At 41.1% G+C, this 16515-nt stretch overlaps 1 protein-coding gene across 1 annotated transcript; it reads right to left on the reverse strand.

Moving 5' to 3' along the window:
• Positions 1-9445: 9445 nt before the first annotated feature.
• LOC102711915 (nudix hydrolase 20, chloroplastic-like) lies at positions 9446-13186 on the reverse strand. Its single transcript, XM_006661054.3, has 9 exons — positions 12844-13186; positions 12704-12768; positions 11802-11982; positions 11498-11578; positions 11140-11265; positions 10200-10279; positions 9978-10093; positions 9729-9849; positions 9446-9633 (listed from the first exon to the last, which is right to left on the reverse strand). The coding sequence occupies exons 1-9, from the start codon at positions 13108-13110 to the stop codon at positions 9564-9566; spliced, it is 1107 nt and encodes a 368-aa protein (XP_006661117.2). The 5' UTR covers positions 13111-13186; the 3' UTR covers positions 9446-9563.
• Positions 13187-16515: the final 3329 nt, after the last annotated feature.

Below are 16515 nucleotides of genomic sequence, written 5' to 3' on the forward strand. Positions count from 1 at the left end.
ACCACTTGCCGAAAACATTATCTCGGGATCATATCGGCAATACCAGCTTCCACACCAATTCACCTTCTTCGAACGTTTTGGATATAACCTTCTTGTTGTAGTGTCTTGATACCCTGGTCTTGTTTTCTTTTATCTTCTCGAGTGCTCTTAACCGGGATTGTGCAACGCCTTCTAGCTCGTCTACCATGAGATTACACTACTCATCGGCTGTTAGTTGGTCCTGTAGAGCCAATCTCCTGGAGCCGATGTTGTTTTCCCATGACAACACTGTCACGCCCTAAGTTTTACCCTAGCTAACAAGTAATTAAATAATGTATCAAAAATAATTTGTTTAAGTAAAGTTCAAGAGAAAACACAGTATAAATTAATTAATTTAATTGGAAGCTTTTCGGATATTCTAAAATGTCCCAAAAGCGTTTTAAATGATTAACAGGATATAAACTTGAATTTCAGAGAATAAAATTTGCTCGGATAAACTGAATAAAAATCGGCAAAATTGGTGGTAATTTCTTTTCTTTTCCCCTTTTCTCTTTTTCCCCTCCTTCCTTTTTCCTTCCTTTTTTCCTTCTCTTTTTCTTTTTCCCCTTCCTTCTTTCTCTCTTTTTTCTCTTTTCCTTTCCTCAGCCGGTTGGGCCAGCAGCCCATCTCTCCTCTCCCCGTCAGCCGCTGCCGAGCGCAGCCCATCCTTCCCTCTCCCTCCTGCGCGCTACCTCCCCCGGTCGAGCCAAGCCGCCTCGGCCCAGCCCCTCCGCCCGTCGGCCCAGCGCCTTTCCTCCGCCCGCGCACCAAGTCCATCCTTCCTCCTCGACCTGGTCGAACCAAGCCCGTGCCAGAGCTGCCACCGACTCCAAGTCCACCGCCCACAACGGCCGCCGCAAGTCTCGCACGTGCGCGCTACGGACTCCGCAACCGCCGCCCGCCCTAGCCGGCGCCGCCATCCCTATAAACCCCCCCCCCCCGCGAGCCGCTGCTGCACTCGAACCCGTCCTTCGTCGCCACTACATCCAATCTCGCCGCTGCCGCCGCCAGATTGCCTCGCCGTCGGCCGTCATACCCTGTCCCGCCACCTCGCCGACGCACCGACGGCCCCGCCGCCGTCGATAAGCCTTCGTGTCGCCCTCCCCTCTCCCTTCTCCTCCTCGACCAGTCGTCGTCGCCCGCGTCACCGCCACCGGCAGAGTGCGCCATTCGCCATCGCCATCGCACCCCGCCATCGACGTCGCCTTCGCGACGCCATCCCCAAGCCGTCGTCGGCCGCGCCCGAGCATGCTCACGTCGCCGGCAGTCTTCGCCGCCGCGTCGCCCTCTCTCCTTTCGACCGCGTCACGTCGCCCGTCCCCCACGTCGTCGGTCGTCGTCGTTGTCGTGGCACTGCCTCCGCCACCGCTCCTCGGCCGCTGCCGTCGTCACCGCCGTGCCGCTCGAGCCGACCACCGCCGGCTGTGCTCTCCTCCCCCTCTTTGTTTCCTTCTTACCAGCCGGTGGGTCCCACCCGCCAGTCTCTCCCTCTCAGTCGGGCCCACCAGTCAGCCGCCCCACCGCCCTCTCCCTCTCTCCCCCCGGGACCCCACCCATCAACCCCTTTACCCTCCCCCTCTCTCACCGACACCTCGGGCCCACTTTTCAGCCTGAATCCTCTCTCCTCTGTGCTGACGTCATCGCCTCCTCTTATTGCGCAATAAATGCATTAAGATTTCATGTTTAGTTTAAAAACACAGTTAATCTTCTAAAATTCATAACTAATTCATATAGCCTCCGTTTAGGCCCATTCAAGTTTCATTAAATCCAGAAAAATGCCAAGAATCCATTAAAAATAGTTTCTTTCTCTGTTTCAATAGTTTTATACCATGTTTTTGCTTGTTTTGCTTCTTTTGTCGTAGGTTTTGACCCCGTCACAGCGCCGATCGTCCTCGAAGTTGTCGCCGAAGTTCCTCGTGGGTCTGAGCAAGACAAGTGGTACCTGTCTTTGATCATATTGAACCTATAATTATAAAATCCCCTGCTTTTATATTCAAACATGCATTGTTTTAACCTTTTTATTTTAGTTATCTATTGGGTAATTACCTTTATATCCGTTGAATTCCCATTTATTATTATTGTTATCCCAGGGTTAATTTGACTAGAAGTAGGCTTAGGTAATGCTTAGCCTAGCTTAGTTCAACTAGCTCACCAATTATCATTTAATTGCTGCTAGACTTGATAGACCTTTATGGTTGTGAACATGATTACTCTCCCGATGTGGATTAAATACAACTAAAATATTGCGTATGGTGGGCTGTGGGTGCATGGTTTTGAGAGTCGGGCCCATGGGCAATTAAGGACCGGTTCTCGGGAAACTCTGGAAGTTTTACACGTACTAACCACATGCCGAAATGAGTAAGGTAGGATTTAAAGCATGGCTTCGAACTATTTGACGTACCAAGGCAAGGGTGGACGTGATGGAGTATGAACGGGCAATCGTGGTGTAACGAAAGCCTCTGCTGCTTCCGGATCTACCAAGGCACAAGAGGGGACTGCCCGACTTGGTGTAAAGGAGGGGGTGAAACCTGAAGTGCGGTGCGATTGAATAGGGAGGGTTATGTGATGGGTTCTATCCCAGTTTCCTTTTCGTGGTATCGTGGTGATACACCGGTGCACGTTCAAGTGTAGTGGAACTGTGTCTTGTGGGTAAAGTTGTACACATCTGCAGAGTAAAACTATTCGAATAGTCGTGCCCGCGGTTACGGGCGAACTTACAGATTCACTAGGATCAGTGAACCCTTAATAACTTGATGAACTTGGAACTGGTTTGACCCTGTCAACGTGGTGTAACGTCGGTAGCGGTTTGGGTCTGTCTCAACGTGGTGTAATGTTGGGCAGAGGGTTGACCCTGTCGCTACGTGGTGTAACGTTTGACAACGGTCTGGGCCTGTTGCAACGTGGTGTAACGTTGGACAGTGGATGGTTATTTTAACCCTTTACTTTACTTTTATCCCAGTCTATTTTATTTATTGCTTTGCTAAATAAATGCTGCTTTATGCAATTTAACCTTAGCCTATTCCTTGGTATCCTATTGCATTCATTGTTCTCTCTCTTGGGTATTACTTGTTGAGTACGGTGGTTTGTACTCAGCCTTGCTTAATTTTTCTCCCACCAGAGAATGTGCCAGAGTTCTAGTTAGAAGGTTGTTCCCAAGATTGAAGTGAGGTTCAGTCCGCCGTCAAGAATATCTGTGGAGTGGAGCCGTCATCGCCAGCGGAAGCTGAAGATTAGATGGTTTAGCTTGCTTTCTTTTTCCGCTACATTTCGATAGATAATTGTTTTTATTTGTTTTAACTCGTGGAACTGTGTATTAATTTGTCATAGTGTGTACTCGGGCTGATGCCTGGACCGAGATTTAATACATGCTATTGTTCAGAAATTTTGTGTAAATTTCAGGGTGTGACAACAGGGCACCGCACGGTCTCACGGACCTTTGCACGCAAGATATGCAACTGTGGAGGACGACTTGTCACCTCGTGCTAGACGTGCACGTCGAACCACACAATGTCCATAGGGTTGTGAAACAAATGGGCATGTATCAACACTTTCCTCCGTGAGCTAGTCGTGCTTTGACTGATAGTCTACATAGGTTAGTACATATGAAAGTTGTTGAATCCAGTTTTTTAAAAAATATCACTTGATAACATTTTTGCTGGTGTCTCCATTTCTTGTTGTGCAGGTACTCCAGAAAGGGGCTCGGGTTTTCCTACGAGCTTGTTATTGTCACCACAGTTCAGCTGACTATAGAAGAGTGGGAGCGCGCAGCCGATAACTTGATACTTGAGACACCTCCGGACGATGAGAGTTTCTATGGGTCGTACCTTCATTGATACCACAGTGCTACACGATGGAGGTATTTTCCGCCACAAGGAGATAGCACCGTCCCCCACCAGGTGGCAATTACTAACAAGTTTGCCCTTCAGCCTCGCTTAGCTTACAACTCAATGGTACGTGTTTAATAAATGTGCAACTAGCTCACTACTTCTAGTATTATTAATAAATATACAACTACTTCAATAATTTTAATTGTCTTTCTTATTTGTGCAATAGGCGAAATGTGTTGAGCAAGTTCATGTGGAGTCTGACGTTATGCTGCAAAGACTAGAGACGCGACCTATAGTTCTCAGGCCTGAGGACGTGGCAGGCGTCCTTCGCAGCTTCCATGCCCGTGTTGTCGCACTGCTACGTCGTGTCTCCTGTCGGAGCACGGGAGATGTGGTGCAGCCGTCAGCCCGTAGGGGATCATCATCACTACCCCGATGTTCCAGCGTGGATACCAGTAGTCTATCCACATCACGACATGGGTACGAAGAGTCCCACACATCTCACAGTCGTCCTTCCTTTCAGCACACCCCAGCACCGGAGCACACAGGGGGTCAGCTAGATCAGGGGTACCCACATCGACCACGGCACATCCATGCCCGCAGGTACTACAAACTCCTCCATTAGTTCACTCCACGCAGGGAGCATCTGGATCGGCACACTTCCCTTACATGCCAACAGGGGACAACATGTTTAATACACCGGCATAGGGATTTCATATCACTCCGCGTATGCGAGAGCAAGGGCACACACAACATACATGTAATTCATTTTAAACAATAATACACTTTAGGGTCTAATTATATGTATCATGACTAAGTACGCATTTTTTGTTTCTCCCTCTTATGCAAACAGACGATGAGTACGGTTCGGCGTCGACACATCACGGAATGCCTACTTACGAAATGTCTGCTTACTCTCCTCGCACTGCATTCATTGAGAACCTTTTTTCCACTGAGCCTCCTCAATGGGACCCAGGGTTGGATTACTGGCACGCAACACCTTTGGTCACACAGCCGACGCAGGAGACAGAGGTCGTTCGGTCACCCAAGGCGACACCCCAGCAAGCAGCAAGAGATAGACACCCCCGATAATTTAACATATCCCACTGAGCAGATTAGGCATAGAAAGAAGGCGGGACCTAGCAAGCGTGCGAAGGGCACTAATCGTCCTTGACTTATATTCAATTTTAAGACATATATGAAACACTTTATTATTATCTTTTTCTTGTATTATACTCATTTTTGCATCCGTTGCAATGTCTTCGATCCTCTCCTCTTACTTATACGCCCTTACTAAATATATTACGATGAAAACATAAAACCAAAAATATATACAAACAATGAATCTAAATAATTCAAATATACCAACAAATAAATAATATATAATAATATTTTACATATTATTAAAAAATGCAACAAATAAATAATACTACATATCTACAATAATATTTTACAAATATTTAAATATACCAACAAATAATTAATACTACAATAATATTTTACATATTATTAAAATATACAACAAATAAATAATACTACGGATCTACATTAATATTTTACAAATATTCAAATATTATAAATATACGAACAAATAAATAATACTACAATAATATTTTACATATTAATAAAAAATGCAAGAAATAAATATTCTAACAAAAAAATTGGGCAGTCAACCTTCTGCTGTTCGACAGGACATTGTGCTGGACCTGTCGAACTCCCTCAGTTCGACAGGGTACTAACTCCCTCAGTTCGACAGGGTACTTTGCATGCCCTGTCAACCATTGGGAGGACAACAGCCCACCTGTCGAACTTCATTCGTTTGACAGGTCCTGTCGCCCAAGTAGCCGTTCGATCGGGTACTCAATCGTTGTTCGGCCATTCGATTTGTCACCTATCGATCTAGGGCTATTCAACACGCTGCTAGTTTGGTGATCTTCAGCGGACAGACTCTAATTTTATGATTTTCCATAAAAAGAATAATATTTCTCAAAAAAATTCTTGTGTGGGAGAGTACGGGCCTCTTTGGCTTAAAGAAAAGGCAAATGTTTTGGATTTCAGCGAAAAAAGAAAACCAATTATTTACAAACAAAAAATAATTATATATATATAATTTATGATTTAAAAATTAAATTAAAAAATAAACCATGATAAAAAGTCTTAAAATATATTTTATTTAAGATTGAAAATTTAAATTTAGCATAAGCGTACGTCAAAAGACGATGATGAAACAAAAAAAATATGAGAATATTACGAGGCGACTCGCTTTCTCAAATTTGCAAGATGCGACCAAATTTTGCACGCCTTTTCTGTTTTCACCCAATCATGAGCATAAGATAGTGTTATTTTTACGACGTGACTACTTTTAAAGGCGTGATTTTTACGTTTTGTGATGTTTGGTTTCTGTTCTGGTCATGCACACAATTGGAGATGGGTCAGGCTCATCTCGAGACTTATCTCCTCCGTTCAAAAGAAAATAAACTTCTAACTATAATTTTAAATAACATTAGTTGATTTATTTGACGAAGGGGGTAGGCGTCAAAGTTGATCACGTTTTGGATATGTTCAATTACGATTTATTGAAGCGATTGGAATAATAAGTGTAAAAAAATTGGAATGTGTAGTTAATTTTGGTACGTACGTACTGTTTGATGTTTCTTCCTTTACGAGCCTCCTAATGCATGAAAGTCCCGGTATGTAGCAACACGACTCGTTTGTAGCGAGCTATATTTATATTAAAATTTTCATGTGAAACGGCTTGAACTGAACATGTCACTATAAAATTACTTAACTAACATGTTTTGTTGTATTGTGTGTATACATAGATAGATTTAGACATAGGATAAACCCTTGTGTTAACTTAGCATATTTTTAATCCGCATTGGACTCTGAAAGGGTCGATCAGTTGCTCATAGACACAAACCCATATTAACAAGAGAATTCCTTAGAGCACGGCATCCGCTACAATACGATATAGTTTAATGATTTAAATCCGGCATGAAAACCTGCATCCGCCCTGCCTCCCACACGTCCCTGCATGTCGCCTGCCCGCCTCCGCCATCGCCTGCGTCCGCCCCGCCTCCGCCATCGTCTGCCTGCCTTCACCGACGTCGCGTTGTGTGCCGCCACGCCGTGCTCTCGCCGCAACGTGTCGCATGCCTCCACCGCCTTCGTGCTTAGATGCGCCTCACATATCAGTGGTAGTTGGTACCAGATGATACACTAGTATGATACCAGTTAGTATCATCTGGTATCATAGCGTCGCGCGATAAGAGAAGCTCAAAAGGATACAGGTATCACAAGATACCAGGTGGTACCAAGCGGTACCATATGGTTCTAAGTGGTATCATATGATGTCAACATGATGCCACTAGATAATGCCATATGAAACAAGTGTTGATACCACTTAGTATCGCCAGGTATCATCCAGTATAAAATTTGGTATCAGTGGGTAATTTGTGGTATCACATCAAACCAGAAGGTATCACCTAATTCCAGCATGTATACACATGTTATAATTTTTACACTGGATAATACCATATTGATACTTGTTGATACCACTTAGTATCAACAAGTATCAGATGATATCGGATGATAACTGATGGTATCAACTAGTATAAATTTTGATATCCAATGTAAATTTCGGATGGCTACAGACTCCTCCTTCCTCCTCCGGCGAACCCACCGCCGTCCGGTAGCCACCCATGGGGGAGAGGAAAAAGCGAAGAGAAGGAGAGGAACGGTGCGCCACCGCCGGCATTAGAAATGGGGGGTGGCTCCACCATGTACCGGCCACCGCCGCTGTTGTCGACGACGACCCCACCACCTCCTACTACTCCTCCTCTGGCGGCCATGGCATCTGGCCAGGACAGGTCGCCGCGCCCTGCCGAAGCCGCAGCGCTCGCCATTGTCCCTTCACCGACCGCCAAGAAGGAAAAACATCTGCGTTAATTAATTACCTATAATTTTATATTTCAGTCCTCATATTTTTCTAATTCGTTTAGAACTTAGTATCTGATACCAAACACCTCTACGGTAAGAAATAAATAGAAGTACTTCCCTTTATCTCCCTCACTCTCTCATCTCCCTCGCAGCCTCATGCTAGATTTGGGGCGGCTGGTGGTAGCTGGGTGAGAGGACGGGCAAACCGACGCGAGCCCCACTCGAGACGGAGGACCAGGGTGGGTGACGGTGCAGGAGCTTGGGGCCGGGGACTAGGTGCGTCCTTTGAGGAAGACACGCGTTCTTCCTTTGAACGCGAGTGGCTTAGCACGAATCCTCGATTTTGAGTCACGGATGCAGGCCAAGCTGGCTTCATTGAGCCACTCGACACGTAAACCACCGTGAGAGCCCTTATCATCTCACGACCCACACGAATATTGTGTTCTTTTTTAAAAATCTTTTATGTTTTAAAATTTTATTTTGTTTTGTGAGGATCAAACAATAGCAAACTTGAAGATAACTCTCATCACAAAAATAATTTGTTTAACTCTCATCACAAAATAACTTATTTATCTATTTTCTAATACATCTTTAACTCATAATCTTATATGTTTTAAATAATGCAATTTAGGTATATAATCTTCTCTATACTAATGTGAAAAGTTACGGACTAAAAAGTTTTACCTCGAAAGTTCACAATTCATTTACTACAAAGTTTCTATATGAAAACTTTACTGTTTTTGTGCAATGTTTTCCTATCCCTATCTTGCCCATAAAAAAATTCAAAAAATTATAGGCATAATGGTCCAAGTTGCACAAAACTATATGGGTTTTGGCACTTACCATATAACCCCAGGTATTAGGATCTCAGAGTTTCAATAAACCACGTAATCAATCAATTTCTCTTGATATCAGAGCAAAATAAAAACGCTTAATCTTGAATGGTTACAACTTGTATATAACATATCAAAGAACTTATAAATCAAACATAATTTTACATGTAATTTTATAACTTGTAATTATGGTGAATCAAACAATAATTGATCAATAGTGTGGTTTTACGAAGCTCTATGACCATAATACATGTGGTTATGTGCCACTCATAAAAAATAATGTGGTTTTGTAAAACTTAGACCATAATAAATATGGTTTGTGAAATTTATTTTTGTAAAAGGAAAGAAAAATTGAATAAGTTGGGCCGAAAACACACACAGCGCTGGTCGTTGGGCAAGAAATGCTGAATGGAACACTTTCTATGGGCCATTTTTTCTCTTCGGCCACATGCTACAGTTGCCTCTGCAAGTAATCAATAAATATCGTACATATTGCTAAGTTTGCTTCTTAAGTTGCTAATATGATTCCATATGGACATGTCACTTGCAAGTTGCAAGTCAAATGATAACTACTTGCGGCAATATATCATAAGTAATCGTGATCAGTGTTATTACAATTTAATTTGACACATATTTTGCTCCATGTATGTATTCATATTCCATGCCAAGAAATTCACCTTCCCCAAGTACTGTTTGTCATAAATTTGCTGAAGCAATTCGACATTCAACTTGGTGAGCAAAATAAAAGACTATCAAGCAAGCATTTTTAGCTGGATAAACCGAGTCAGTGAGTCGCCGTTGATGCTTTATATTGTATGTATGGAGTCGTGGAGGTTAAAGTTATCAATAATCTGAATCAGTATACTCGAGAAAAGTGATTACACTGTGATCTCTGGATGAAGCACTTGGGTAAGATCTTCATAATCATTCTGAAATGAAGGCAGCACTACGAGCAATCACCTCTCCTCAAGTTTTGCAGCAGCTTTAGGTAGCCATGGCAATCTGGGTTTATGTACCTAAAGGGTGATAATCAAGTTAGCATGCGAGAAACTTTTGCCGATGAAATCACACTGGTCATAGAACAAGGGTTTCTTCTTTTTGGGAGGGGTACCCATGACGGTAGAGGAAGTCAATTATCACAAGGTTGCAGTTTGGCTTGAAAAAATGCGTCCTCCGGATGATATTTGCAGCATGTGGTACCGGGATTAATCTGAAGCTATCAACCTCTCCATCTGCAAAGAGTTGGTACCAGTCTAGCAGATTCGTTAAATGTTTTCATGCTAGAGTACCGTTTGTAGAGAACAGAGAAGTATAGCATGGTTGGTGTCAAAGTTTTGTTCTGTGAAATGTAAATATTTACCTTCATTATTAGGAACAAAATCTGCAGGAAGTTTGAGGTCATAGCAGAAGAGAACGTCCCTTTTGTATCTAAACCCTTCAATATCCATGTAAGAGATCGCTCCAACAGAAGTGGCACTAGCAAACATTGTTATTATAAGTTAGACTATGGATACTGGCACAGCAAACACGATGAAGATCACAATGAAATTTATAATTTCTCAGGCAACAGTTGTCATATTACTTGCTTGAGATGGATCTTGGGATTCCTGCTTCCTCTTCACATTCCTTGATAACATTCTCTTCACAGGAGATTCCATATGGCTAAAAGTTTTCAAGGGCAATCAGTGTACCAATCAATGTAAGGTAAAAACTACTCAGTTTCTTCTTTGAAAAATAACAACTCAGTTTGAAAACAGAAAAACAACAGGGCAGAGCAAAGCATTATGCAGCACATTTCGAGACTAAAGTTTTTCTACCTGTTTGATTGAACTAACCTTTTGACATACAAGATAGATTAAAACCTTTCAGAGACTTCTTCATGCAGCCTACATCATTATAAATAAAAATTACAATATTACAATTTATGCCCCCCACAACTCCACAAGCCAGTTGAAACTACTCATTTAAGCTCTACCAAGATCATATTAGCAGGTAAATAATTGTAGAGATGCCCCAAAAAATTAAAAGAATCATATCAACAACAGTCTAAGGATATTTGAGGCACATCATTTGCATGAAAACAAAATCCAGCAAGAATGGATGTTTCCCATATGACATTTAAGTATGCTAAGGCTTTCTTTCCTATATATCTGATGTAGCTGGTCATGACCACAACGTTCAGAAGAGAATAAAATATTTATCATGGACAGATTTTTCTAGAGACTATATGCATTAGAAATAATGTGGTGGAACACGAAGTTTGATTGTTGACCCACCGGTACAACTGGTGACCCTGGAATCTAAGTCAATGCTAGGCTGGATCAGACAATCATCAACTAGAACTTAAAATGAAACCATCCAATATGTGCATGATTCCACTTTAACTTTCTAAGAATGAACAACGTATCAAAGGCTCTATGAAATTGTTTTAAATTTTCAGAATTTACTACAAGAAGATGACAAGTGAAAAATAATTATTGCTAATAAGATGAACTAAAAAGGAGAGTAATGGAAATGCACACCAGGCCACCAGCAACAAGATGGTCAAGCATTCCTGGAAAGGTCTGCTTCGTATCACTTCTCTTAGCAATCCAAAGAAATCTCTGTCCCTCCTTCTCAACATACCCATTCATATGAACTCCATAAGCCTACCATACATACATAACATCTCATTGATAAGGATTGAGCACTTGAAGATACACTATGGACCATATCAAATAAATAAAGTCAGTAAATTGCCAGATTGCAGATATGATTAGCAGTGAGCAGCTATTTGGGATGTAGAACACTTCATTACAATTCATTAACATATGTAGCTGGGTGAAACTCAGTGGCATAAAATAGATTTCCTCTTAAAAATAAGGAAGCATTACAGAGAACCTTTATACCAAAGTAGGGAGCAGCAGCACGTTCCAGAGAGAAGTACACAGGCATGCCATAAGATGATGTTATTGGATAGAGCTGTTAGATTGCAAAATACTATTAGAATGAGATTATAAAGAGAAAATGTGGAGTCTCCAATAACACATTATCAAACAACAAGTATGCTATGAAAACTACTGAGGCAATTCGACTGAAAAATGCAGGATCCAACATTACGCAAATCAATAAATGCATCAGAATTTGAAGTCGAGCTTGTTTGTAAAACAATCAAATGACTTGGATACCGAATTGTGGCAAGTACCTCATTTCGAATACCTGGAATCAGATCTCCTAGGCTTTTAATAACATTTCCAACAGCATTTGTTCGTTCATCTGGAGTCCTTAGAGATGAATGGAGAGTCACATGTTCAACGGTACTGCTTCCATTGCTGCCCGAGGCAATGGTAAAAACATCATGGAAGTCTCTTAGGTGTTCAACAAAACTGAAATTGGAATGACTCAGATAAGCACCATGTAAAAGTAAACCCAATCTCGCCCTAAAATATACATTGAATCATGAATATTGTAATTGTAACAAGTACTAACATATCCTAAGAGTCCACAGTACCAATCCAAATCCCAAAATAATAAACTTTGTGCTCATCATGGTATGAGTTTACACCATACAGAAAAGAATATCGAAATTTCAACATAAAACATATATTTTCTCTTACTATATGCACAGAAACAATATGATATGTGAAATTTGTATAACTAAGTATGCAATTAAATATTGAAAAAGGATGCAGTCAGTTCAAACAAACGGGCCATCATCAGATTCCACAATTGACTGAGATATTTATACGCAGATCAAACATAACGCTTTAGGCTACAATGAGATAGTTATGTAGTAGTGGTGTGGCCAATACTTGCAATTACATATGTCAGTTTTCCCATATCTGTCATATGTATATTTCAACCTTTTTTTTGGTGGGCATATTTTTACGCTATTTCGATGATTTGGTCAAACGCTGAAATGCATTCCCCAGTACAACACACACAAAGTTCCGTTGATTTTATCTGATCATCAAGCATTATACTCACACAGGGACATAGAGTCGACTCAACTGACTATTCTTTACAAAATCGCAAAATTTGGAAGACACGATTGGAATCGTGAACAAATTAGCCTTAAATCGGAACCTAATTGCACTCACGGCTCACCCATTGTGGATGTACCCGACGACCTGACCCTCCACCGTGAACTCCACGAACTCCCCCCTTTTCTCCTGCAAAACCCCAACAAAAATCCACACTTTCAACCGCGCGCACTCAATCACGGTAGGGGATAGAAACAAACTCACCATTCCTCGGTTGCAGGTGTCGACCTTCCGGAAGTACCCGGAGAGGTCGGACTGATCGGCCCGCCCGCCGTCGGCGGCGACGCGAAGGGCGTCCTCCCAGCCGAAGCTCTCCGCGGCTGCAGGCGGCGCAGCCGAGGAGGAGGAGGAGGCAGCGGCGGGGAGACGGAGGCGGAGGCGGCGGCGGCGGGCGCGGAGTTGGAGTTGGAGGCGGGAGGGGTGGCTCCGGCGAGCGGCGGCGGCGGAGAAGGAGGCGGCCATAGTGGCCATGGTGATGGACTGGGCTCGCCTCCTTCGTTTCGCTGGGAGAAAATGCCCAAGAGGATTTTCGTTAATTAATTCACTAGTGTGGATGTGCTACTGGAAATCGTTTAGAGCAAGTATAGGTATAATAGCAGGCTATATTGCTTATGTAGAGGAGAGAGTTGATAAGAGAGGATGTAAGTAGACTGTTAGCTTATAGTCAGCTTGGCACAGGAACCAAGAAACTCTAGGAGAGTGACACGTGGGTCATGTATTAATGATGAAGAGCTAACTAGTATATGTGTGGGCTAAAAGAAGGTTATAAGAAGCCTTATAGCCAGCTTGTTGGCTATATTATTAGCCTTGCTCTTACATGAAAGTAATTTATCCAAGCACACCATAAGTTCCCTTTCATACATTACAGAATGTTTTATGTTTAAAGTTACAGAAAAATATACCTGTTATGTCCTGTGGCATATGGCCATTGGTTTTATTCTAACGTGTCGTTATTCAAAGTTTCAAATCTCGTATAAATTCTCAGCATAACTAAAATAATATAATACAAAATATAGAAAAATTAAACCAAATGGTATTAAGAAATCAGTGACTAAAATTTTATAGGTATTTTTTAAGATAAAAACATTAAGTAAAACACATGATTGGTTAGCATGTATAAGGGTGGTGTTCTCTTATTAGCAAGAGGGTAGAGAGATTGTGGCCCTAATCATTGTATCTCAGGTGGGTAGCTTCAGGCAGTACGGACGCTCATTCCAAAGTATCGATGCTTTAGGATGTATTTGGTTTTAGAAATGGGACGGGTTGGGAGGATAGAGTCAACCCATCTCTATCCCTGTTTGGTTGGTGGATTGGTGGGATGGGTTGGATGCAGGAAAGGAATATTCCTCCTAGATCTAGGTCCAACCCATCCTACCAAAACGGTGGGACGGATCCGTCCTAGGACGACCATGACGCACAGAGGGGTGTCTATTTTATTTATTAAATTTATTTAAAATATATTACTTGTATAAATATATATTCAATTACTTTAATTTATTCATATATTAATCCTAGTATTTAATATTTTATTTTGAATACGAGAGTTGACCTTTATCCCATCTTATCCCTTCAACCAAACGAAAAACAGGTCCAACCCATCCTATCTTATCCCTTTCACCAAACAAAAAAAGTCCAATCCATCCATCCGACCAAACAGAAAAATGGAACCAACTCATCCTACAATTCAGGAATGGAGCCAACCTAACCCACCTCGTCCACGAACCAAACGCATCCTTAGTTCATCCATAATGTACTAAAATACTAGGCAGTAAGCATTTAGTGGGTCCGGATTGTCTGTAATAATGCAGACAATCACTGTTCATGTGAGGAGCACACTAATAAAAATACCATCAACAGTGGCAAAATACTGTAGCCATAGTAATTTTCAGGACGGTAGCAAACACTGTTTATTACTATAGCGATAGATCTGGACCGTCCGTTTTGATTCAACGGTAAAAAAATAATCCAAATTCCGGTTAATATAGCCCTCTGCACAAGGATCTGGATTGGCATTTGTAGCCCTCTGAACAAGGATCTGGATTGGCATTTAGTATGTTCCTACTACTACCTGGTAATAAGCATTGTGAAGATAGGAAACGACAAATACTGGGTCACAGGCTTACGACCGGAAGTAAGCAAATAAAGAATGTTAGTTTTATTGTGTTTCTTTTTAAGCGGGTCCCACGCTAATACTCACAGTCTTGCTTATACATCATACAATCGGTTAAATGTTAATGTCTTCTGCTGTTGGGCCCACACTAATACCAAGTGTGGTAAACAAACATTAAGGACACCCTTATAGGGTTTTGTGGGTGAAAGACAATATCTATATTTTGCTATGGCACCTAGGTGCATTATTCTTTGCTACAATGGTGCAGGCTGCTAGTGGTATTGTCACCATATATATTGTGAAATAATAGTATGCGGGATAGAATCCCATGTGTATTTAATGATCGTCACTGTTGTGTGACACGCTAATATACCATCTTCACTCATTCGATGTAAAATAAATGTTTTGGCTATGTTTTTGCTCATGACTTGGCCAAATTGCCCTTGGTGGGTTTTCTCGAGCTAGTCAAATTAGCTTGTTCAGCGGCAAGACATGGCATGGCAATATAGCAACGTCATGAGATTAAAAGAATCACATAAATCACCAATTAAATTTAGCATCACTTTTATTGTTTAGGACATGCTTTCAAGGTAAAAAAAAAAAAAACAACTCCACATATACAGATGACCAGCAAGCAAACAACATAAGCAAATAGCAAAGAGCACCCAACAGCAAGAACACAGCTAGGAGAAGAATATCTAATGAACGAAAAACAATGCTGGCTCGGTAGGATTGAGCAGCATGTGGCACATAAATTAATCAGACCAATTCGGTTGTCTCGCCAAGAAAGAGAAGGGTGAAATTGAATTAGGTGGTGTTTAGTTTGAAAAAAATTTTGCAAAAAACATCACATTAAGTTTTCAGATAGATACATAGCATTAAACTAGTCTACTTACAAAACAAATTTTAGATTCTGGCTGGAAACCGCGAGACGAATTTTTTGAGCCTAATTAATCCGTCATTAGCACATGTTGGTTACTGTAACACTTATGGCTAATCACTTTATAATTAGGCTCAAAAGATTCGTCTCAAGATTTTTTCCGTAACTGTGCAATTAGTTTTTTGGTTTATCTATGTTTAATGTTTTATTTATGTGTCCAAAGATATAAGTGCTAATCACTTTCTAATTAGGCTCAAAAGATCGTCTTAAGATTTTTTCCGTAACTATGCAATTAGTTTTTTGGTTTATCTATGTTTAATGTTTTATTTAGGTGTCCAAAGATATAACTGCTAATCACTTTCTAATTAGGCTCAAAAGATTCGTCTCAAGATTTCTTCCGTAACTGTACAATTAGTTTTTTGGTTTATCTATGTTTAATGTTTTATTTAGGTGTCCAAAGATATAAGTGCTAATCACTTTCTAATTATGCTCAAAAGATTCGTCTCAAGATTTTTTCCGTAACTGTGCAATTTGTTTTTTGGTTTATCTATGTTTAATGCTTTATTTAGATATCCAAAGATATAAGTGCTAATCACTTTCTAATTATGCTCAAAAAATTCGTCTCAAGATTTTTTCCGTAACTGTGCAATTAGTTTTTTGGTTTATCTATGTTTAATGTTTTATTTAGGTGTCCAAAGATATAAGTGCTAATCACTTTCTAATTAGCCTTAAAAAATTCGTCTCAAGATTTCTTCCGTAACTGTACAATTAGTTTTTTGGTTTATCTATGTTTAATGTTTTATTTAGATGTCCAAAGATTTGATGTGATGTTTTTTGAAAAAAATTTAGGAACTAAACAAGTCCTTAGTTGAGACGAGGGAAATGA

Source organism: Oryza brachyantha, chromosome 9 (assembly GCF_000231095.2).
Source record: "Oryza brachyantha chromosome 9, ObraRS2, whole genome shotgun sequence".
Lineage (NCBI taxonomy): Eukaryota > Viridiplantae > Streptophyta > Magnoliopsida > Poales > Poaceae > Oryza > Oryza brachyantha.

Excerpts from the sequence above, each read along its gene's own strand:
- LOC102711915 (XM_006661054.3), bottom strand. The coding sequence starts at position 13,110 with ATGGCCACTATGGCCGCCTCCTTCTCCGCCGCCGCCGCTCGCCGGAGC. Across the intron at positions 12,769-12,843 it reads ACACCTGCAACCGAGGAATG|GAGAAAAGGGGGGAGTTCGT; the intron begins GTGAGTTTGTTT and ends GGGGTTTTGCAG. Across the intron at positions 9,634-9,728 it reads GACTTCCTCTACCGTCATGG|GTACATAAACCCAGATTGCC; the intron begins GTACCCCTCCCA and ends ATCACCCTTTAG.